Source organism: Nilaparvata lugens, chromosome 1, assembly GCF_014356525.2.
Source record: "Nilaparvata lugens isolate BPH chromosome 1, ASM1435652v1, whole genome shotgun sequence".
Taxonomy (NCBI): Eukaryota; Metazoa; Arthropoda; class Insecta; order Hemiptera; family Delphacidae; genus Nilaparvata; species Nilaparvata lugens.
The window spans coordinates 70,232,363-70,257,047 of NC_052504.1; the positions used below are offsets into that span (position 1 = coordinate 70,232,363).

The 24,685-nt window shown below is 31.6% G+C and overlaps 1 protein-coding gene across 2 annotated transcripts; it reads right to left on the reverse strand.

Annotated features, from left to right (window-relative positions):
* Window positions 1-8,836: 8,836 nt before the first annotated feature.
* LOC111052644 (laccase-2) lies at window positions 8,837-23,972 on the reverse strand. Of its 2 annotated transcripts, XM_039441674.1 has the most exons (12): window positions 23,749-23,972; window positions 21,441-21,471; window positions 20,573-20,793; window positions 18,610-18,820; window positions 17,219-17,346; window positions 15,462-15,614; window positions 15,131-15,254; window positions 14,189-14,403; window positions 12,693-12,843; window positions 11,489-11,707; window positions 9,650-9,868; window positions 8,837-9,241 (listed from the first exon to the last, which is right to left on the reverse strand). In XM_039441674.1, the coding sequence occupies exons 1-12, from the start codon at window positions 23,833-23,835 to the stop codon at window positions 9,009-9,011; spliced, it is 1,992 nt and encodes a 663-aa protein (XP_039297608.1). In that variant the 5' UTR covers window positions 23,836-23,972; the 3' UTR covers window positions 8,837-9,008. The 2 variants fall into 2 exon arrangements, with proteins under 2 accessions (XP_039297608.1, XP_039297614.1); XM_039441680.1 differs by lacking the exon at window positions 15,462-15,614 and having other exon boundaries at window positions 23,749-23,938.
* Between the last annotated feature and the right edge of the window lie 713 nt (window positions 23,973-24,685).

The window sequence follows — 24,685 nt, forward strand, 5'->3', positions numbered from 1 at the left end:
ATTTATTTTCTCAAAATGACTGAAATGTATCAATAATGATGAAGTAATCTTCCTTTTGGTCTATATATTATAAAATGATTTCAATTATTGCATGGAATTGAAGATATTGTCATGGGTTTTAGCTTATGCTGTTTTATAAATTTGCTTGAGCCAATGTTTTATCTTATCTGAACTATACACTAAACATTGTCTATATACTTGAGGATTTAATTGAATTAATGATACTAAATTAGTATGAACTACAATTAATTGTAGAAGAAAACATAATATGTTTTCTGTCATTAAACAAAAGATTGCATATCTTACTAATATTATTAGTATAATATTTTGTTTAATGACAGAGCCAAATTCATACTTTCTTACCACTAAGATTACTAGTAAAATCCTGATTTTTCAACTTGTTTATTTTTTATCCAAAATGTATTGTGGGGTGTTTTCTATAATAATATTATCATTTTGAATACATCATCATAGTAATCATTAACAACACTGTGGAAAAGTTTTAATGTTAAAACTTTAATAGTACATCATACTATTATAGTGGCTGTCATTTTTTTCAATTGCTATATCCTTATCTCTCTATTTCCACTGAACTTTCTACTAATCCATCGAAACTTCCGATTTTTTGTACTTTTCCACTATAATCTTATAAATTATTCATTTTGTTCACTCTATTATATTATTCAAGAATAAAAATCATTCAATCATCTTGAATTCAACCATTTATTGTGTTGTTTTTTTGGCTTTAATTATTGATTAGTATTATCTCAATCTAAAATATTTTCGAATACTACTTATTTTCATTATAATAAATTTCATTTAATTAAAATACTATATTTATCCAATTCAAGTGTCTCATGAATTATCTAGTTATAGAAGTGAGTTTGAACTGGTGTTATTTCAATTATTTTTCCATTACTGCCATTCTATTTTTAGTAATTTTCAAAAACTTCATCAACCTATTTAGTTTTCTACTTTCATAGTTTTATTTGCGATTTACCCTAGTATTGGTAAAATAAGATTTGGATATTAAAAATATTCCTAAATTAATGAAGGCCTACAATCATTATAAATCTCTTCTACTTTCCACAAGATCATCTGTAAATGATTATTTCCATGAGGAAAGTAAATTTTGCGACAGTTTGTAAAATCTTTATCTTCAAAGCTTTTTCAAATAATATTTAACAATAATTATTACTGAAAGTACTCTAGAACTCACATCATCTATTACTTACATGATAATGCTCAATAGCATTTCATTATCATTGTATGATTGTTTATTGAATTGATGATATTATTGATGTTGTAGAGTCAATATTACAAAATAGTTTGTTGCAATGGTAGCATATTATGGCTCCTGGACATGTATTTTCAATGAGAAGTGTCATCGATGTTTAGAAAATCGCAGTTTGGGTAGTTGAATGATTAGAATACATTAAACGCATACATTTTATAAATTTGATTCCAGAATTTGCTCAAGTCAGTTTTTAAACAGATACATTGATGTGTAGATCATTATAGGAATAGATGCTTCTTTTTTACACCCTACACCTAAAATTCATTGTGTGTTATGCAACAGTAAGTTTTATAGAATTCTTTACTTTGTTGAATTCCTGATTGTCTGAAATTGTGTGGTGTTGCAAGTTTGTGGTTCTCGCAAGTTATTCTCGCAGAATAATAACTTCTGGGATAACGAGACACTGAAAAACATAGAACTATGTACTCAAATTTTACGTAGAATGTAATAATTTATATGAGACTAATGAATATTATAGTATTATATTCATTTATTTATTTTTATTACAGAGCTTATAATATCAAATTACTGAAGATTGTCAGATAATCAGGAGTTTATCGAGTACAAGAATTGGCAACAGCTTGGTTTCTATACGTATTGTGTGTTATCAATGCATATTATATATTTGAAGGATGTGGAAAATATTTCATACTATCCATGTTTCAATTTTTCAATCAATGTCATTTCATCTAGAAATTGAATAGTAACGCCCACCTTTAGTCAAAGACATTATTGTTGCCACATAAGCGTTTTTATGACAAACTTTGTAAACTAGCTAAATTGTGTTTGTAAAGTCTAATGTTAGATTCTGCTTATTTTTTATATCAAACATAATTGTTACTTTTTAAATATTTAAATAAAATGAAAAGATGGAAACATACAGCCTCTTTAATAAACAATCATGAATATGTGTACAGGATTTTTTTAATTATCCTTCAATCCTGAATAGGTTGACGAAAAAATTCAAATAGAGGAGTTAAGAGATGATCACATTAATAGTGAATGGAATCATGGTGATTATAAAGAGAAAGATAGCTCAATAACACAATTAGTAATGTTGCTACATGTTACAAGCTTGTGATTGATATTCAAATGATTTTCTCTATCTTCTTCTTTTACTAAAATACTGGTTTGTGATAAATGGAGAAAAGTTTTGTAGGAGCTCTCACTCCTTGAAAGGTATTGCTATCATCGAGAAAATGTTGGGTTTTGCACTTGAAAACATTTAAATGACGTAGGAATACGCGTTCCACATGATTATTTTGTACCAATGTAGTACCTAGACTAGAATGTACCATGTATTCTAGGTACCTCGATTTTTACTGTCGGCAAGCATTGTTCTCACTTGATTAAACTCGTATGGAGTTGATAATCTTCAAATATATGTGAACTAGCAAGAACCCGTGCTTCGCAAGGATCTATTTTAAAACTTGACGTAATGACATTTTGAAGAATTGAGAATAGGCCTATAACCATCCTTGGTTAATTAAGAATCTATAAGCAAAATTTCAAGTTAATTATTAGTCCAGTAGTTCAGACGTGATGATGCGTCAAACATAATTTTCCTATCCCGTACGTGCATAAGCCAGCTCTTTACTTTATATAATCATTATAGATATAGTTAACGACTGCAAGAGATGTGGAACTGTGGGACTGTGGAACAGAATAGTGGTGAAACTATGATAGCGCCAGAAGTGTCTCAAACACAATAGTAGGTACTACAAGTGTTTTGAAAAAATGATAAAACAACAGAACTGAATCCTTATCTACCTTCATTTAGAGAGGCTTTTGTTTGAGCCGAATGGAAACCTATTTATAAAAAAATGAATGTCTGTTTGATTGTTCCCTGTAGACTTGAAAAATACTTGACATAACGGCATGAAACTTTAGGAATATGTTGTGTGAATATTGGGGATGGTTTCTGAACAGAAATTTTAATAGGGGGGTTAATAATATTTATTTATTAATCCATTTTACAGACATATATGTTTTCGAAATTTTCGGCCGAGCGGCTACTGAAGAACGAAAAGATGATCATGATTCAAGATCATATTGTGATAATATGACTTAGCATCTAAAGTTACCAGCTGTAATAAACATATCACCCTGTTATAAATTATTGTGTACTGGTATTAAAACGGTTGTTGGTTGTTTGGAGTTGAAGTGTAGTTGATTGGTACCAGCTGTTGATAATGGTTCTTTAGAAGACCTATACAAATAATTATCACTCCCCTATCATTGAGAAACTGGAAAATGTTGAAAAAAATTATTCACCTAATGAAAGAGAGTATATATATATATATATATATATATACATATATATATATATATATATAATATATATATATATTGTATAGTATTCATATTGCATTCATAATTATTACTGAAGAATGAAAGAATAATTTACAATTTTTTTAATTTAGCTTAGCTTATATTCATCCTAAAATGGAAAGAATATGGAATTCTGTGTGATTCATCGTACATCGCATATTTCCTGGACCATATATCGACAATCTACAGCTATGAAAACATTGAATATTTTTCTATAAAACATTGATATAACCCTTTCTTTTAATTGAAAACTTTACTGATAGATATTACTACCAATTCATTGAGAAGAATAATATGTTTTCGGAATAATGAATGCTGCATGACTAAGCACATAGGAAGTCCGTATTGAGATGTAAATGAACATGTTGATTGTCAGATAAATTTAATGATTCACCAAATAAAGTCAAGTGTAACATGAGATACATTGGCGGTACAAAGTTCGCTGGGTAAGCTAGTTGTAAATTAAGCTTTATTATTAATAGACAATGCTGAAAAAGACAGGCTCAATCACCAGTAATACTATAAATCTATGAGGGACCAGTAAGCCATTAATTTTGAGTAGTTCAATTACTTCCATTATGGACACTGGATACATTATGGTCAATCAATACGTATGGAATTTATTAGCTCTACAAAATAAAAAACTTTGATTACAGTGACCCCGACTACTGTATTATGTATCATTCGGATCAAATATAAGGAATTACTCGCATCTCTCATCAACTCGTAATTTTTATTCACAAAATATTAACAAAAAATGTAGACTATATATTAAGTTATATTTAATAAACTCACGGCTAGTACTCAAGTTTGTCTTTTTCTGGCCGTGCTACAAATAAATGTAGGTATATGTTTGACATTTGGTTTCTGTAATCTTGTTGTCTATTAAGAAAGTTTTCAATGCGATTTTTGATGGCAATAACATTTGATTTAGAAAAAAGAATTATCAACAAACTCCTAACCAGAGAAAACCTTTGTGCTCTGTTCTAATCGGAGTGTATGAGACTCCATATACAGCTGATAGAAGGCGCAAACCGAACTGGCCAAGCATACAACGATGGAACAAACACGTGGTAAGCTCGCGCTCTCAATCAACGCAATCAATTCGATCAGCTAATTGATGAAATTGTTTTAAGCTTACCAATGATTACTACATATGTTAGAATATCATGTGTCAATTATCTCAGTTCCATATGGAGTTCACCTTACCATAAGCTTACTTAATAGGATCCTTTGAAATCCTTAGAGGCAAAATATCTCAAAATCCGTTCTTAGTGCGCATCTAGCATGTTTGAAGAATATTTGTGCAAAGTTTTAAGTCTGTAGGCCAATTAGTTTGAGCTGTAGTGTGATTTTACATCAACATTTTCGGATAGTGCCCTCTCCTGAACCCCCCTGTGCTCCTGATTGGAATTTTTCTGCATAGATCTGACAATGAACGGTTAAAAAGTGAAAATTTTGGGGGGCCCAGCTCCCTCAGGGGGGGGGCAGATTTCTGAAAATCCTTTTGTAGTGGATGTTTTGAGGCTACAATAAACAATTGTGCAAAATTTCAAGTTTTTAGGCTTAGTAGTTTTGGGCTGTGGTGTGATTTCAGTTTGTCGGGGCTTAGCCTTTTAGATATAGGTGGTAGAAGAAGAAGAAGAAGAAGAGGAAGAAGTGGAAGAGGAAGAAGAAGAAGAAGGAGAAGAAAAGAAGAAGAAGAAGAAGATAGATTATTATGTTGCTTTGGCCTGTGATCTGTATAAATGTCCTGTAACAACTAAAGGTGCGTCCACACATGCCGAACCGAACCTCGAACCGCGCAGCAATCCGTGCATTCCTCCGAACACCTTGCATTTCAACGAACATGAGCATATGTTTCATAATGTTAAAAATCAGCTGTTAATCATTCGCCGTACCGTACCGTAATCACTTTCGGCCTCCATATGACGCACGTAAACCAGCTCATTACATCCAAGTGGGGCGAAAACACATTTACTGAACTGACACTGACTCCAATAGGTTATGTTGATGTTGACGAATTCTAGAATACAATATCGACTTGACACGAGCAATATTCGATATTGGGAAACTGATCCACTACACCCCGGCGGGTGACGCTTTTAGCACAGAGGAAAGAAACACTACTTTATGCTTATTCCGTGCTTTTAGCTTTAGATCGACTCTATTCATTTTGATAATCAAGTATCGATCTATCGATAGGGGGAAACTATCGAGATCTATTCAGAGAGTCGATTGCAGGTTACAAAGAGATTAAAAATCTTACCGATTTGCATCACCAGCTGTTTGTTTTTACCTCTTTTGTTTTCTGATAATATTAATGTCTTCAAATAATTTTTTTTTTGAACCACAAGAATTTTTTTTCACGATTTTTTTTAGAATTCAAATAGGCTATATCACTATGAATAATGAACATTTTTGTTTTTACATATCAAGCTATCTATGACATAACAGACGACAGAAATGAAAGTGGAACACATGTGATCCACTTCACCCCACCCGAACAATTTCACCCCAGATTACGGTACTCCGAATCATTCGCCGTGCCGCTTGCCTCTGTTCTAACTGCTCGCCTCACCTCACTCCGAACGCTGAACTTTTCAGCCAATCAGAGCCCTCGATTACATTCGCCGTGCAGCTCACTCCACAATATTTGGCTATCATCACAAGTGGAAAACATGCGAACATGAATACAGAAGTATGGACAATTTTTTATTTGATTAAATTCATGTTTTGAAGAATTCATTGTTACGAATGATAAATTGATAGGAGCTTTTAAATCTTTTCTAATTCAAATGAAATAACTTCAGAAAAAAATTATGATTGGATAAATACCAATATTGAATTATCATTTCAATATTAAAATTCTCGACTGACTGTACAGTGAGTCAATCATTCTATCAAGGCTTGAATAATTTCGAAATTTTAATTAAATAAAAATGATAGAGAATAATTATCATGTAGATATCAACACCTTTATTTAAAGACATATTAACTGCATGCGTTTTCATATTGCCGATACAGCATTGATAAAAACTGTAGACGTTTATTTAGCAGTCTCAAAAACTGTTCTATATAGTGAGGTCCCGTTATAATGACAGTATTGATCAACTTGGTTTTGCTATCCTTCTCTATCATTCCACAAAGCCGGTGGTACTATCCTTTTTAGGTTCACAACGATGCCAATTATGTTTTTGACAGTGTAGAAATTAATTAATTATGCAGAGAATCGGCATCGCTATCCTTCTATCTTTATCCACTGCCATTATAACGTGGACCTCACTATAGCTGAAAAATTAATAATACATGTGACGTGTAGGCTTATACATTGCATCAGGAAAACGAAGTTCAAAACTATGGTTTTCCTAAACATATGTTTTTGAGATAATTCTTTGATGCAGCTGTTTCACATTCACCATTATAAATTATACAGAGTTTGTGAAAATAAAATATTTATTGATTACCAAAACAATACTATTATTATATTAATGATCATAATTGATTATTGAAACAATATTTTTATTATATCAATAATAATAATATATTATTAAACATATTTATCAATTATCAGAACAATATTATTGAGGTTGAGTGGAATCAGGTAGAAAGCAATCATAGAACAGATGTTTTTTTTGATTTCTATCATATTATTTTGTTATTTCAATTATTACAACATATGTTAGAATATCACATGTCAATAAATAAATTATCTCATTTCCATATGGCACTCACCTTACCATGTTCATAACCTTACTTAATAGGATCCTTTTTCATCCTTTGAAACCCTTAGAGGCAAAATATCTCAAAATCCGTTCTTAGTGTGCATCTAGCATGTTTGAAGAATATTTGTGCAAAGTTTCAAGTCTGTAGAACAATATTAGTTTGAGCTGTAGAGAGATTTTACATCAAAATTTTCGAAAAATGCCCTCTCCTGGACCCCCCTGTGCTCCTGATCGAAATTTTTCTGCATAGATCCAGGATTCATTCATCTTTGTTTTTCACTTTATTGGCATAGTTGGCATATTGGCATAGTTGATTCGTAGCTAATTGAAGAGTGTTGGATGTTTCTTCTATAGAGGCGCCTGTAGTCAGAAGCGTAGTGTCGTCAGCAAATGTAGCAACAGTGATGTCAACACATTGAGAAATATCACAAGTTTACAACAGGTAGCCTATAATATGGGCCCTAGCTTCCTTGAGGTACTCCTGTTCTAATTTCTCTCTGGTTTTAATAATCATCATTCTGCTTTACTCTAAATGTTCTGTTTGCAATGTAAGAAGAAAGCATCTCCACATTTTTTTTAGGAATATGTCGAGTTTTTTAATAGTCCTTCATGCCATACTTTATCGAAGGTCTGGGTTACACGAAGAAAAATAGCATATTAACAAATATTTTTCTCTTGCTATGACTTTTCTATTATGTTTGTTATTCTGTGAACTTGTTCAATTTTAGGATGTTTCCTTCTGGATCCAAACTTGTGTGCTGGTTTAATAATGTCTTTTTTCGTCTACCAATTGGTTGGTACCTAGTAATCTTTTGAGAAAGAGTTTTTCATGTTTTTTATGAATGTATGTACGCTCATGCATGCTCCGAAATTACGGCGAAACGTGGCAATAGATTTTCATGGAATTTTCCTTTTAGAATTGCTCGCCGACGTCTATATAAGGTTTTTTGAATGGAAAAGGAAATCCTCCATAGTCCAATATTACTGTAAAAATCATACTATAGAATTATTCTTAATTAATCAGCGGTCGAGTGCATTATTAATTGCATGCAATTGTAATATTGTATTTTCTTTCAACCTTTCTCTGGTTTCAACTGGGCTGACCAATTGACAGACAGTTTGTCTAGTAATAAATTGGCTTTTGGTGATAGTTGTTCACAAAATATAGCATTGTCGATACGTCAACCCAATCAGCCCTTGGCCGTTTTCACACGACAGGAAAAAATGTTACTCTGATGGACATTATGGCTATGGTTTATTGCCGCGCGAGGTCTACTGTTCACAGAAATAATAGTAAAAATTAGGGTACAGATGGTTCAGTTTCGAAAACTACTAGTAAAAATTAGGGTACCGGTACAGATGGTTCAGTTACGAGAAAAAGCTTGAAATTACAGCAGCCTTATGGGGATCGAGCATTTTCTCGTGACTATGATACTTCTGTAGTCAACTTTATTTCAAGGGCACAACGATAAATACAAACCTATTTTGTAAAAATATAATTCATAGAATATTTATTATTTTAATCTATGAAAAAGAGGTTCTATAAATACCAGCATAAATAATTTATTTTAAAACAGAACCAGTCTTGAAGGATCAATTTTGAAGCATAGGGATTTTTCCAGTTCAATGACCAGTGTTGAGTTAATACTATAGAGTCAATTCACTAAGACATGCATTATCAGTGTTGTCATTAAGATAACAAATTGAACTTCATGATAGACTCCTGCATTATTATTATTCGACTCAATTTCAGGCTCATAAACCCAGTTTCCACATCTAGGAAAGTTCTTAGGAGTTTTGACCATGTCTGAGTGTTGTCCGACCTTGAAAACCATCGCCATACCTAGTTCCATGTGATTGGAGACATGGCAGTGGAATAACCAATATCCTGAAAATTTGAAAATAGCAACGATATTTCAATTTAAAATATTGTTATGGAAGACAATAATTTATCAAATTTCTTGTACGTACTGAACTACTGTATAATCGTATATAGGTAGTTTCTATTAAATGTTAACAATAATTTCCATCTATTGAAATTTCACATCCAGTCTTCAATTTCTTTTAAACCCATTTCTTAGGATCTTCATTCAATGATCTTTGGGATTTTTATCAGACACAATATTGTATGAACATACAATACTGTTCTGTGAAAATACGTAGGATTTTATTTATGTAAAATTATCTTCAAATAATTTAGTTTGCATCACTTTAGCGACAGTATATTTTGAAAAATACTGTAGTTTACTGTTCAATTATTATAACAATAAGTAATGTAGAAAAAAAGGTTAATCACCTGGATTAGTTGTTTTGAATCTGATGACAGCGTATCCTTTGTTTGGTACTGAAATTGTGTCTTTGCTGGGCACGCCTTGTAGAACTTTGCTTATATTTCCTTGTTCATTCATTTCTTTTATATTTTCGAATGTTATATTCCTTCCTACCGCTTCAATAGCCACTATGTAGAAGTTATTGCCATGCAGATGAATAGGGTGATCTTGTTTTCTCTCTATACCTGTTAAAAATCAAACACACTAAATAGAGAGGTCTACCTAAGGTACGGTACTAAAATAATACTTTTATACCGTATTGATAATTATATTTTTTGAACAACATTATTGTATCCAGTTTCCTGAATCATAAATTCGTAAATAGTAGCCTATTAAAACCAACAAAGAGTATTGAGAGTTTTATTAAATTGTATATATTAATAAAAACAATATAACAAATCTTGTAGTACTCTTTATTTAAAAAAAACTTTAAAATAAGGGGTACTACAAGATTTTTTATATTGTTTAATTAAAAAAAAAACTTTAAAATAAAGGGTACTACAAGATTTTTTATATTGTTAATTAAAAAAAAACTTTAAAATAAATGGTACAACAAGATTTTTTATATTGTTAATTAAAAAAAAACTTTAAAATAAAGGGTACTACAAGATTTTTTATATTGTTTTTATTAATTTGTTCAAAAGTAGCCCATGTAAGTGAAGTGTTTTTAAATTGTACATGGGTATTATATTGTTGATTGTGAACAATCGAAGTAGGCTTCAGTTCAATAAAAATTCACGCAAGACGTAGGCCTATTATCCATTTCAAATGATTTATTGGTTCAATTGCTATAGTAAGGTCCACGTTATAATGACAGTATTTGATCAATTTTGGCTTTGCTATCCTTGTCTATCATTCGACATAGCCGGTGGTACTATCCTTTTCTAGGCCCACAACGATGCCAATTATGTTTTTGACAGTGTAGAAATATAATTAATTAATGCAGAGAATCGGCATCGCTATTCTTCTATCTTTATCCACTGCCATTATAACGTGGACCTCACTAAAAGTAGCCCATGTTAGTGAAGTGTTTTTAAATTGTACATGGGTATTATATTGTTGATTGTGAACAATCGAAGTAGGCTTCAGTTCAATAAAAATTCACGCAAGACGTAAGCCTATTATCCATTTCAAATGATTTATTGGTTCAATTGCTATAGTAAGGTCCACGTTATAATGACAGTATTTGATCAATTTTGGCTTTGCTATCCTTGTCTATCATTCGACATAGCCGGTGGTACTATCCTTTTCTAGGCCCACAACGATGCCAATTATGTTTTTGACAGTGTAGAAATATAATTAATTAATGCAGAGAATCGGCATCGCTATTCTTCTATCTTTATCCACTGCCATTATAACGTGGACCTCATAGTGACACTTGCGATGAGTTATCAAGAGCAGGACAATTCTCCTACTGGGTGCTTAGGAAGTTGAAATGGTTGTTATCTTGAAATCGATTGTAGTATTTGATTAGTTTGTAGATTTATAATGTGTATTAATATTATATTTCAGTGACGATATTCAACTTCATGTTTTTGTTTTGCTGTGTTGAATAAATAAAATATTCTATTCCATTCTAAATGTCTGGTAGTATTTTCTTACAGCTTTTTGTAAAACTTATCGGAAATCTGATAACAGTGTATCAAAGTTAGTTGAGAACGAAGCTGTAATAATTCATTCACGTCATAAAAAATTGTTCATTTTTATTTGTGGCATGAAAGTAGGGAAAAGTCTAAAAGTTTGTCAATAAGGAATGAGGAATCTATTTGTTATGTAAACATGGAAAAACAATTTCTGATACTCACTAACATCAACCAATACCAACTCAACTAGAGCATTTAGCGGCAAATCATGCGTGTAGGGACAAACACAAAAATTTCCAATACAGTGATTGGTTTTGGCAGCCATTTCAGAGCAGGTATCATTCTCATCGAGCTCCTCCTTCTGAGGATACATAGGCTTGGTTGGAAAATCGAATGTTATGTCATTGAATTGAGGCCACGACCCTGGATACAGAGCATCATCTGCAAATACATAAATAGATTCAAAATTGCACTGCAAACAATAATTCACCTAGAACGTAGAATACTCAACCTTGACTATAATAATTGTCGAGTTATAGTAAAGAAACTTTCTACAGTGAATACTTAAGAAAGCACTGGATACTGGGACAGTTTCATGTTTGGAAAAGTCTCCTTGCTGCAAAAACGTGTATAGTAGGTACTTATATCTTGAAAAATGAGAATGCATATAAGTTTTATTGAAAATTGATTGATGAGATTTGACAAAAAATTTCTAAGAAAATTACAGAAACAGAGGTGACAGTTTTTTGGATTTTAGTAATTGCTGAAAATGTGATGTATTTACTGTATTTGCTTCAAAAATACAGTAATTTATTATTGCTGAAGATATCTAATAATACATTATCAATATTATTCTAATCTCACACTTATAACATTATATAGTTTATATAATTTGATATTTAATAATTGATAAATATAGAATAATTATTAATAAATTTGATTATTCAATATTTAATACGATTCATCATTTATGAATAAGTAATTCAATATAATATTGCAATAATAGCTTAAATAATTTTCATTGAAAAATATTTAACATTATAGTTATTTTAAACACCAGTTCTGTAGAATTGGTGGGAGGGAAGAGATTTTAATCCATGCTATTTCACCATTTTGAAACTTGCATGTTGCAAAACCGTTAAGATGGGATGCTCATTTACCTATTTTGATCATCAGTATCTTATTTTCAAACAAGCTTCTTGAATTTAAATTTAAAATAAATAACTATAATATTTTGTGCTCTTTGGTGACTTTTAAAAATTTGAGAAATATAATATAATAGGAATTTAAGAGCTTATTTCTTACATGCTAACTAAAATTCGATATTGGTCTCTCTATAGAGACAAAATGAAGCAATTGTCTTCCATTTCTCTATGGTTTCACATATTACAGCTAAAAGTTAATTATTAAATCAATTTTTACTTACTGTATATTTTAGCATCTAGTTTTACGTATAAAGTAACCACTGGTGTTCCTCTGATGTCCAATTCATTTTTTTCTGTACTTTTCAAGTCAGTAACAGAAACCAATTCATTTTTATCATAGTTTGAAGCTGCTACCTGGATAGCATTGAACAACTGGAAAATTACAATAAGGTTGAAGTTTATATTTATTATGATAGTCAATTCAATTTTCACAGAATCTAATGGTTTCTTTTGTCATACAGCTGTGCTTCTAGAATTAAGTTTGTTTTTTCAGTTCTTTTTCAAAATTATTTCTTAATATATGAATCTTCTCTATTCAAGTGATAATAATGTGAAATATCTGTTCTATTTTTTGTTTTGAAGCATCTAAATTTGAAAATTTACTTTGTGACTGAACATGTTAGTGGTCTGAAAATTTTGCGAAGTGAAGAGCTACAAGACTTAACCTATTTCGGACTATGTGTAACCATATCTAAATTGGGGAGAGGAATAGCACAAGGTTACCTTATTTTTCCTCTCCCTATCATTTATATGATGTATACTTATTATATCAATCAATAAAGAATAAAGAATAATCAAATAATTTCTTAAGTAATAAATTTTGTTCACCTGGACAAGAATGTTACCAACCAAGGCTATTATAACAGGGGGGACCACCCCCTGAAATTGGGAAAAATTCAGCTGCAACCCCCCTCCTTTGAATTGGAAACCCAGTCAGTCACCCACCAAGAATTTCAAGGATGCCGTCTGTGTCCAAACCCCTCTTCCCTGTGGTCACCCCTGATTATAAGCAATGTTGTTGGAGTATTGAAGTCTATTTTTTTAGCGAAATATGCTGGTTACTCCTTCACTGATTATTATTGATTATACAAATGACTCAGAAAATGACATGAGAACCATCAATGATGAACACAAGGCTACTAGCTGTAAATTTCACAAAGTAATGTGTCACAATAGTGACAGAACCCACTCAACAAATTTATAATTTTAAATAAAATATTTCTCATTGCAATTTTTCAATAGTAAGAAAGTGTAAAGCACAGAGAGAAGGATAAAAGAAGAGAGAAGGAGAGAAGGTTTTTGGATTATGTTCCAAAAGGTTGAAGACTTAACAGATTCACTGAGCAGTTTTCTCTGTTCAACCAAAATGTGCTCACTTCTAGTGCAGCAGCGGTTGTGACAACTTCACATTTTTGGAGAAGTCATTATTTGTGACAATGATCGATGCACCTATCTTTTGTTATTTTTGACAAAGTTAAAAAGTTTATCAATGTAAACTGCAGTATCAAATTTGAAATCAGTTACTTCATACACTTCACTAATTAACGATTAGTAACTTTATAAACTCTCATTTGAGATAAAAAATACGAAAACCTATGTAAGGATAAGAAAACAAAATTCAAGATTGAATTTTGATCATTAAAGAATCAAAGTACTGTACTGTATAATTGAAGCAATAGTTATTTTTGTGTCATTTCAATGTTTAAAATTAACATACTCTGCCTTCCCTCCTTCCCAGGTCGTATGTGAATGAGTATTGCTTATTGAGTTGAGGCGTCTCCCCATCATAACAAACGAATGCTTCTTGATGAAGTCCATTCTCATCTCCACAATCCCCAAATGCTCGAAACCTCATCAGATAACAATCATTGGTTTGATTGCTTGTTAAAATGAAATTGAACCTCTCTCCAGCATTCATCATGAAACTGTCAACTAGAGAAACAAGACAAAATTAATGCTCATTTTATCTTCGATCATTCTATAATATTATTAGTAAAGGGCACATCCAGAATCCAAGAAGAGATTATAAAATCTTAGGTTTATATTTATATTTTTGTCGTTTATCGATAGAGATATTCAAGAGAAACAGTATCCACATCTCAATCTCTGAATCTCATACCTCATACGTATTCGTAATGTTAGCCAATTCCACAGTTCATTCCTCCCTCCTCGAAATGAAAAGCTAGTGAATCTACTAGTAGGGGAAAGTGCAACCATCCTTGCCTTTTCTTACTATTATTTTGCCATATTATTAAAAAAACGCTTATGCAATTTTCCACAGGATATAATAATAAAAAATAACATACTTTCAGCTTGTTACGGTAGTGAATAACTTGTTACCGGTATTCGTATTTTATACAATGTCTTCGAAACTTGATTAATTCTTCAATTCACGATGATTATCATTACAGTTTCATTTTTTCTGTATACCTTACATTCAGTACGGTACGTTATTTCGGGAGAAATATTCATTTACTATAAATAATCACAGCAGATAAAATTAATATATAGATTAATACTTTTGCATTTCCGTTTTATTAAGCATCCATTATGTAAATTATCATGTTCTGAATAAAAAAACAGAAACAATAAATTTGAATTTGAAACAAATCTGAGGATTGGATCATTAAATTTATTGATAAATTTATAGCCTACTGACCTGTCAATGGTTTAATATTGCTAGTACTTGTTGACACCATTTCCAGCGTATGGTTGTCTACTGACACTTGGATTGGGCAATAAATTGCACTGTTCAACGCAGCTCGAAACAAATACCTTTTTCCCTGAAATTTTTAATGTATTATTTTAGAGCTATTACAATGTTTATAGAGTAAAATGAAAGATTTTCCCACGTTTACTCTAAAAATCATGACATATATCTCAATTTGAACAATTAATCTGATAAAAACAATAATTTTCAGTAAATAAATACACAACAATTATAATTGGAATGAAATGAAGTTATTTAAAAAAAATTAAGCTGAACTCACTTTGGTAACATGGAATACTTCTCTGGGCGTAAATACTCTTCGATTTGAGCTATCTTTGAATTCTTTAAATGAGCCTTTCCCATTAATAAGTATACCAAATGGCTTAATAGATGTGTTTGTGTGTAGTACATTCTCTAGAATTCCTTGGCTTTTCTGGAATGAGAATCGAAAATTAAAAAGATAGTTCAATTTGGAAATTCATTCTGAGAAATTATAAACTTTTCTACATCATCCTTATATTGCAACTGTTTTCAAACCCTCTTCAGATTATCATATTTTTTACTCCACTCAACATGAAGGTCATGAACACGAACATTATTATAATATTCATTATCACAGTACCGTATTATACAAAAAATTCTGTCTTATAAACAGAGATTGGATATTGTTACTTTCCATTTCCATTATGGGCCACTAAAACTAAAATGTCTCTTATTCAGTATGGTCGACAGTTGATATTATAATTTAATGATTTTCATTTTAGGCAATAATTGCTTGACAATTTGAATGGAAAATATTATTATTATCATATATAACGCTAGGCTATTAATTTTTTTATTAAGATACTACTGTAATAGAACTACATAATTTTTATTATTTGCCATGAATTTTCACAATGAATAGATAAATTGTTGACGACGGTGAAAATTCATGACAAGTAAAATTATGGAAAAAATGAGAGGCTCTAGGCAGTCGGTGGTAAGGACGGGACCTGGAAACATCTACAGCAGATCAACCAGCCCGACTTCTCCCTACTGAGAGGGTCTCCCATTTGGGCAGAGTGAGTGCCAAATTAATTATATTATTTTTATCTGAGCGTATATCTTGTCAATATTATTTGAAATCATATTTTATCTTTTGAAAATAATTCTTTTTAAATTATCAATAAAAATTATATTATTCATTCTACATTTAATTATTTTACAATTAAAACCTTGACCCGGCGCCTCCACCATGTAATGGAATTGATAAATTGTTGGTTGAACTAATTTGATTTATGATGTAATTTAAAATTTGTAACAAAATAATTAATATTGATTGTATTCAACAAGAATTACAGGTCCTAACTCTCTAGGAGTTGGATACAGAAATTAATAAAAGATAATGCTGTTATATTATAATTGATAAATAAGATGTACTGATCAAATAAATGAGGGGTTAAATATCGCTTGGCTAACGAGAGGTTAAATTCGGATCTTACTCTTTATCTCATGAGAAAGGTTTTAATTGTAAAATAATTAAATGTAGAATGAATAATATAATTTTTATTGATAATTTAAAAAGAATTATTTTCAAAAGATAAAATATGATTTCAAATAATATTGACAAGATATACCCTCAGATAAAAATAATATAATTAATTTGGCACTCACTCTGCCCAAATGGGAGACCCTCTCAGTAGGGAGAAGTCGGGCTGGTTGATCTGCTGTAGATGTTTCCAGGTCCCGTCCTTACCACCGACTGCCTAGAGCCTCTCATTTTTTCCATAATTTTACTTGTCATGAATTTTCACCGTCGTCAAAAATTTATCTATTCATTGTGAAAATTCATGGAAAATAATAAAAATTATGTAGTTCTATTACACTACTTTAATACTACTAAATAATAATCCACTTCTTTTTCATAAAAGTTGAGTTTCTAACCGAGACATTTAATAAAAAAATAATCACAAAACAATAATTATTTTCCCTCAAGCAATTTTAAATTCTCTTGTCTCAATTTTAATGATCTAAAGCAGTACATAAGTACTCACTTACCCAATGGTACCAGTGCCATATTATTATACTATGCTCTGGTAGATCAAAGTCATATAAGTCTCTGAAGATGCTGGGCTCTTGCCTTCTCACAACAAGTTTGCCATATAAACCGTCGCAGTCTTGAAATCCTAGAAACAAAATAAGTTGTTTTTAATTTTTTCAATACATATTTTAAGGAAAAAGTTTTTTAATAGTTAGAAATTTTCATTTTTTGTGGGGTGAAAGTTTCACTCTGCTTTAACATTTGTGTACCAACGTTTAAGGCGCTAGAGCACACAGCTAAGAATAATCTTTAGTCATGATTTATATTGAATTTTCCGGTTTGAGTTGCTGCTTTGTTGGCTGCTAAATGAGGAATAATTCACATTCTTTAATTAAAGGATTTTAAATTTAACGTTGCTTTTCAAAAGGAGCTTTAGGAGCTCATTAGGAGCTCTGTTGGCTCCTAAATGAGGAATAATTTGGATTTTTTAAAATTAAAGTATTTTTTCTCTGTTTCTTTTCAATAATTGGTCGTAGTTTTATTCACCGAGCTCTCAAAATAATGTTTGCTCAGTCAATATATCAATAAATAGAATGAAATATGAATATACTTTTCAACTACAATAATTATTATTTAGCTTAATATGTACCGTATATATTATATGTTTTTAAATAGAATCTAAAAAAAAACTTTTTGTTAATTAAAAATAATCAGTACCTACTGGTATTTTATAATGTTTACAGTTTTGAGCTCTGAAGAAATACAGCGTGACACAGAATAACGGGAACGGAACTTTTAAAAACGCCATAAAAAATTAGGGCAAAAATGATTTTATTCAAACTAATGTAAATTTCAAGACTTGCTATTTGAGAATTATTAATTACATCTATCACTTTTTGACAATTACCTACTTCTTCAAGATGGCTTCCTTCTGCACGAATACACTCTTGAAATCTGTGTTGAGATTCCTGAACGATTGCTGCAACATTTCAGCTGGGATATTGTTGATTCTTATTTTGAATTGTCTGTTATGATTCAACCACAGTTATTGGTCAAGTTGTGAAAACGTTTGATTTGAGATAGCTCCATAAACAGAAAATCGAAGATGTACAGATCATGGGACCAGGAAACGCAGATGTTGCAGCGATCAATGAGGAATCGTCAACACAGATTTCAAGAGTGTATTCGTTCAGGAGGAAGCCATCTTAAAGAAGTAATTGTCAAAAAGTGATAGATGTTATTAATAATTCTCAAATGGCAAGTCTTGAACTATACATTAGTTTGAATACAATCATTTTTGCCCTTCCCACTAATGTTTCATGGCGTTTTTTAAAGTTCCCGTTATTCTGTGTCGTCCTGTATTATCATACTCATGCTTAGATTAAAATATAATTGGAAATATATTTACCTACATGACCATGCCACATATGCGTTCCATGAGGCAGAGCTTTGAACTGGTAGCGGAAAGAATTGAATGGCAGAATTGGACATTGCGTTATGTACGGTGTACCATCCATGAAAGGTGTGTTCACTTGATGTAGACCATGCCAGTGGATGGTTATTCCTTCTGATTTTAGTGTATTCACTACATCTACAACTATTGTATCTCCTTCACAAACCTGAAACAGATAAGTCGATGCGTGTTTGTTTTTGTGAGGTAAATATTTCACTGAAGTTTCCTCAAGCTCAAGATAAGGAAATTCACGAAGTAACTTATCTGGATAACTATGTAGGAAATACATTTTGAAACAAATATTTTTCCTACAAAAACTCTCCATAAGTATTGTGTGGCAGAGAGGACCTAGAGTCCTAACTCCTGAAGCCAATTATTCAATTCAATTCATAAGTCTATGACTGATTAGTTTAATCTTCTTTGTGAAAGAATAATAAATACCGTAACTAATGATTATCATCTCAATATTTTCAATTTTATGACCTAATATTATAATAAATGGTCAACATTTTTTATTTGACTATTGACATGGTTTGATTTTTATATTCAATTGACATTAAGTTTTATGTTTCATACCTAACAAATATATCACTCGTCCATCATAACTATTTCCACATTGATTAATAACTTCAATACGATTAATTTTCGAATTGATTTGTGAAAAATGCCATAGCTTTCAACTTGAATGTCGAGAAAATGTCTTATCTAAAAAATGCACTAGCACATAGATCTACAATAAATTTGCTAATAGACTATTGTGAGAAAGAATTTCATGACAAAAACATCTTCACGTTTTCAAATTTCAAGCATCCCACCAGTTAGGTCCGAAACACTTGAGGCGTTTTCAGACGAGTCGGCACGACAGGACAGGATCTCTCAGATGTCTGATTCTTGATATGTCACCCCAGTCAGTCAATCAGAGAGCTTCCTGTCCTATCGTGCCATGCCGACTCGTCTGGAAAACAACGTCCGACCTTGTGTGTTTCGACCCTTTATTGTACTACCCGCCAAATCATGAAATCTATTTAGAAAATGATTTTTTTGGGAAAAATCATTGAGATAGAGTAATATCGCAGAGAAAAGATAGCATTGGAAGATATCCCATTGTATAGGGTGATTATGTTCCGAATTTTATTGATAACTCAAAGCGATATAGTTTCAAATATAGTTTCACTGATAGTTTTTACTGTTCAAATCCATTTTATGAAGCTTTATGATGCTAGCAGTCTCTTATACTGTGCCGTTCTAACACTCAGGCGGCCAAAACAGTAATAGATGGTAGTCGACAGGAATCGGTTTGAGTTTAAAAACTCGGCCTGAAATTTAGAACATTAACGACCTAAACCATGGGATATATTCTTATGCTATCTTTTCTTCATGGTAATACTAAGGTAAAGATTTGCTTTGGTATCCACATACTATCTCACGCTATTAAATGGTATTACATGCTATCTACATTGTATTACATGGAATCCCTTATCATTATATGTTCCATGGTAATGGCCCTACTTGCTCTATATAAATTAAAAAAGTACCATCTGCATAACATCACATCTACTAATGGAGTGGAGTTAGTCGAGTGGATTAGATGTTGGTTTTTGTAATCCAAAGGCCCGGGTTCGAATCCCAGCCGGGGCAAGATATTTTTCTCGGGCCACTCCCGTGCTTCAGATGGACACGTTAACTCGTTGGTCCCGGCTGCCAAATAAGCAGTCGTTAGTCATGTCAGAGGCCCTGAAATTGATCAGTTGCGACCTGAAAACTCTGACACCAGACTGAGCCAGCCAGGTCACACGATATTATTATTATTACATCTACTAATTCTGTATTTGCAGCTCCGTATTTTTATTATACATGATATTGAGTGATTCAATATTTTTCTATTGAAAGGTATCTAATTTTTGTTTGCAGTTATTACTTGTATTTCAGGACCTGGAGTCTGCCTGTTGACTGTGATGATGGGCCTCTGGACGCCCCCCGCTGGGTTGCACCCTGGGCGCCTGCAGTCGGTCTCATTGAATGGACAGTCGCCGCACGACAGGTCCATACTCGTCGAATCTTCAACTACAAATTTGTATTGGCAAATCATTGTCTGACCAGTAATGCATTCTCTGACACAAGGATGCACTGGAGATGTACCTGCTCAATGAAAAAAAACAACAACAATCACTTGTCAGCTGATTTATGATGAATAATTCTATAGTCAGATTTTTACTCCAATATTTGCGTACCTATGAAGGAGGCTCCTTTTTCCTTTTATATTATCCTTGAAATGAAAATTTTCCAAAAACCTTGTATATACGTTGACGCGCAATTAAAAAAGGAACATACCTGTCAAATTTCATGAAAATCTATTTCTGCGTTTCGCCGTAACTGGGCAACATAATATAAACATTTAAACATTAAGAGAAATACCAAACCGTCGACTTGAATCTTAGACCTCACTTCGCTCGGTCAATTAAACTTGCGCTCAAGATAAAATTATCAAATTATTAGATAAGTATTTCACTAGTACGTTTCTCCACCAATAAAAAATTGTTGCAATCTACATTTATTATATACTGAAGATAGATTTAATTTTTATCGTAGCTATGGGACAACCGAGCAGTTGTGATTGAGTCATATATTAAACAACATACATGCTATATGCACGTAAACACATATTTGTATATTATTGTATTATTATTCATATGATTATAATTAATTGTAAAACATAATGCGAGAGCGTATTATGCATAACGAAACAGATCAAGAGTCCCGAGTGAACTGAACAGTAGTCTACTTACCAGAACGTCTGAGTAGCTCTCTTGATTCCCTCTGTAGAAGAACAAATATCAAATTATTCCGTGTTACCACTAGTATTATTAAGTGAATTCAGTGTAGCCTTTAATGGTGCTTCAAGAATGCACTTATATATCAGATTTACTGGATTCATGTACAAAAATATTTTGAATAGAATAGAATTCTATTAGTCATTCAATATTTACAAAAAATACATCGACTTCGTCAAAATACATCTTTTTTAAATCACTATTATTCATTAGTCAGTCTTAAAAATACAATTAACAAGTAATGTAAAGCATAGATCACAAGTTACTCATTATATCATAAGAGAAATGGTACCCAGTTTATAAAAAAGAAATCATTTACTGTGTACAAACATTCATTAACTAATACATATTTAATTTTATTTTTAAATTGAGTGAATGCTAGTAACTTCAATTTGTCTGGTGTGGAGTTATATAATTTTATTGACATGTAGTGCCAGTTTCTCTGAGATTTGGAATGGCTATATTGCGGAATTTTAAGTCTATGTCTATTTCGTGTATTTAAATTAAGGTGTTGGTAGTATAGTACCTTGATAGGTACTTGTTTCATAAACTTAAATGAATTGTGAGAGGAGCCCTCACCTCAAAGCTAATTTTATACAACAAAATTAATCAGAAATATACCAATAATTCAAACAGTCTAATAATTGGTATCTCATGGATCTTTGGATCGGTGTCTGCTTGAGGCCAGTTTTGTAAAGAGGAAGCTGAAAAATTGCCTCCTGGTCCATGTGGTTCGGAACCATATTAGAATTATTATAGGTCCACTCATATATCAATTTATCATCATAATATATCTCTCCCATTACCCACGCACAAGCTTAAGGTTAACCCTCACCAAGACAGATTGAACAATCGCTAACAGTTTCTTGTAATTTTAAAAAATAGACCCAAGTGATTCTAACTGAGCAATTTTTTCAAGCAATATGGATTATATTACACTACTTAACAGGAAGGTTGTCGATAAATTCAATGTTCAAAAGATTGAAGCATTGCACTTCCATATGATGGAAAACTCAAATCTTGAAGTAGGTAATACTTTCCCAAAATTGTGAGAAATTAAAACATTATCTATATCGGTCAAGTATTAATATGCATTATCTATTGTATCAAAGCATATTCTTTCAAACTAAACCAAAAACCTTGAAAACTAATACAATGTCATCACTGTTAGACAATGTCATTCTGTAGTTGTATACTACATCTGCTCATTATTTGACAGATTCAAAATATGCATTGCATTATTATTTTTCAAGTGTAACATCTTACATATTTGTTCTCTGTACAATACATATATTTTCATATTATTTCTACCCATGTAGTTTCAATGAGATCCATAATTACTTATTAAATTAACTTAATTTCATCCATTAAATTGCCATTTGAATATTATTGAGAGGTTCTGTGGTATTATCGAGACACCCTTCAGATTTAAAAATGATTATCAAGACATTGGAATCAGAAATAGGCTTAACAATTTCACATTTTTGCAAAGATTATGTGTATCAATAACAGATATACCGAACCGGGAAAATGATGAGACTTTAAAATTAAATTTCTCGAAGTTTTTGCAGTGAACTAAGGCGAAGTCACTTTGTCAACATTTTTGTTCGTATTAAAATACAAAAATACAATAGTTCTTTGGAAAAAGAAGCCTTGAGCTCCAGCCACGAGTTATAAGAATAAGAAATACATTTTTCAATCTAATAATAGCAGTGAAAATGGAACAATTCTGTTGATGGATGATAATCCATGGATGTTCAACATTACGTTAGAAACAAACATAACTTGTTTTCCAACTACAAAATGATACGATACGTAAATTCGAAATCATCAAAAATAATTTCAAGATTGAAATTTCTCCACAGAGATCGACTATATAAATAATGTAATCGCATTGAAAATTGCATCAAGGAATGAAGAATTGAATAGGAAATTAGCATTGCAATTTGGAGTGGAGAGTGGACTTATTCATTCATGAATTTAAATTCATTCAATTCACTGGAAAATTAATCTTTAAATATAAATCAATTAGGCAGGCCCACGGTACATTACTGGAAAATTGATCGGTCAATTGTAAAGGCTTCATGTGTGGAAGGATCTGCTTTAAAATCGCTTGCGTTAAGACTGTTACGTTGATTGGAGAGATTATGAGGTGCCCAGGACTATCCACTTGATATTTTGATTATGAATTTTATTTTGCTATACAGTAATAATAGGCTCAAAATTGTAAACATATTCCCAGAATTAAAAAAAATCAACTTACCATGAATTTGAACTTTGAGGTTGAGATCATTTGTAGGTTATTGCAGAAAGTGAAGAAATACATGAAAAATACAACTTGTAATTTCATTTTGAAGAGACTAGACTAAGATTTGAGTTATGTTGTAGCTGCAACAGATCTGACATTGCCAGTTTATTGCAGGCGGCTCGAGTGCCTTCAAATAACTTATCACTTTCAAAAAGGAGTAATATGCCTATAGTTGAGAGTATTCAATTTCTCTTATGAGATTGTCTCTTTATGTAACTTGAATGAAATCTTCGCGCATGCTTGCGTAAATGCTGATCTTACTGATTGTAGGATGGTACAATCATATAATCGAATAATATAATTATACGACTTTTCTTTGTCTACCAGTATTAAGGAAGCGCTAGTAATATTATAGTGATTGAAAACTTAATAAACGATTTTCTGCAATTATATTGCTTGAGTAAAAAATCACAACTTTTGAGTAACCATATTTGAAAATGATTTATTATGAACAGGTATTTGATATATAATTCATTTTTGAATGAGTTTATTTGATAGACATTACATTTTACATAGCTTTGATGTAAGAAAACTGATGTGTTTTGATTTCAGTAAAGTACTATCAGTGGGATATATTTATATTACACGATCATACAATATTAATCATGTATAAAGATTTAATTCTTGAACCAAAAAGTGAAAATTTTAAAAGTTGGGTGCCCAAGCACCCATCTCTTGGGTGCCCAGCATTTCTTTTGCATCCCAATCAAATTATAATGTGAAACATTAATATGATCTCGGTGCTTGATTTCAGCTACTTTGCTCACGGTGTTTGCATAAATGTTCTTCCCGACATACTACTTTCCGCAGGCGAGAAACTTCTGAAAACAAGAGAAAATGCTGAAGGAGTTGAAAGCCGAAGTTGCTGGCCGATAAAAGTAAGACACGCGGC

What these genes read in the sequence shown, in the direction of transcription:
- LOC111052644 (XM_039441674.1), bottom strand. Translation starts at nt 23,835, where the DNA reads ATGAAATTACAAGTTGTATTTTTCATGTATTTCTTCACTTTCTGCAAT. An exon ending in AAGTATTCCATGTTACCAAA is followed by an intron (nt 15,255 to 15,461) that starts GTGAGTTCAGCT and finishes TAAAAATTTCAG; the next exon opens with GGAAAAAGGTATTTGTTTCG. An exon ending in TGGGAAGGAGGGAAGGCAGA is followed by an intron (nt 12,844 to 14,188) that starts GTATGTTAATTT and finishes GTAATTTTCCAG; the next exon opens with TTGTTCAATGCTATCCAGGT.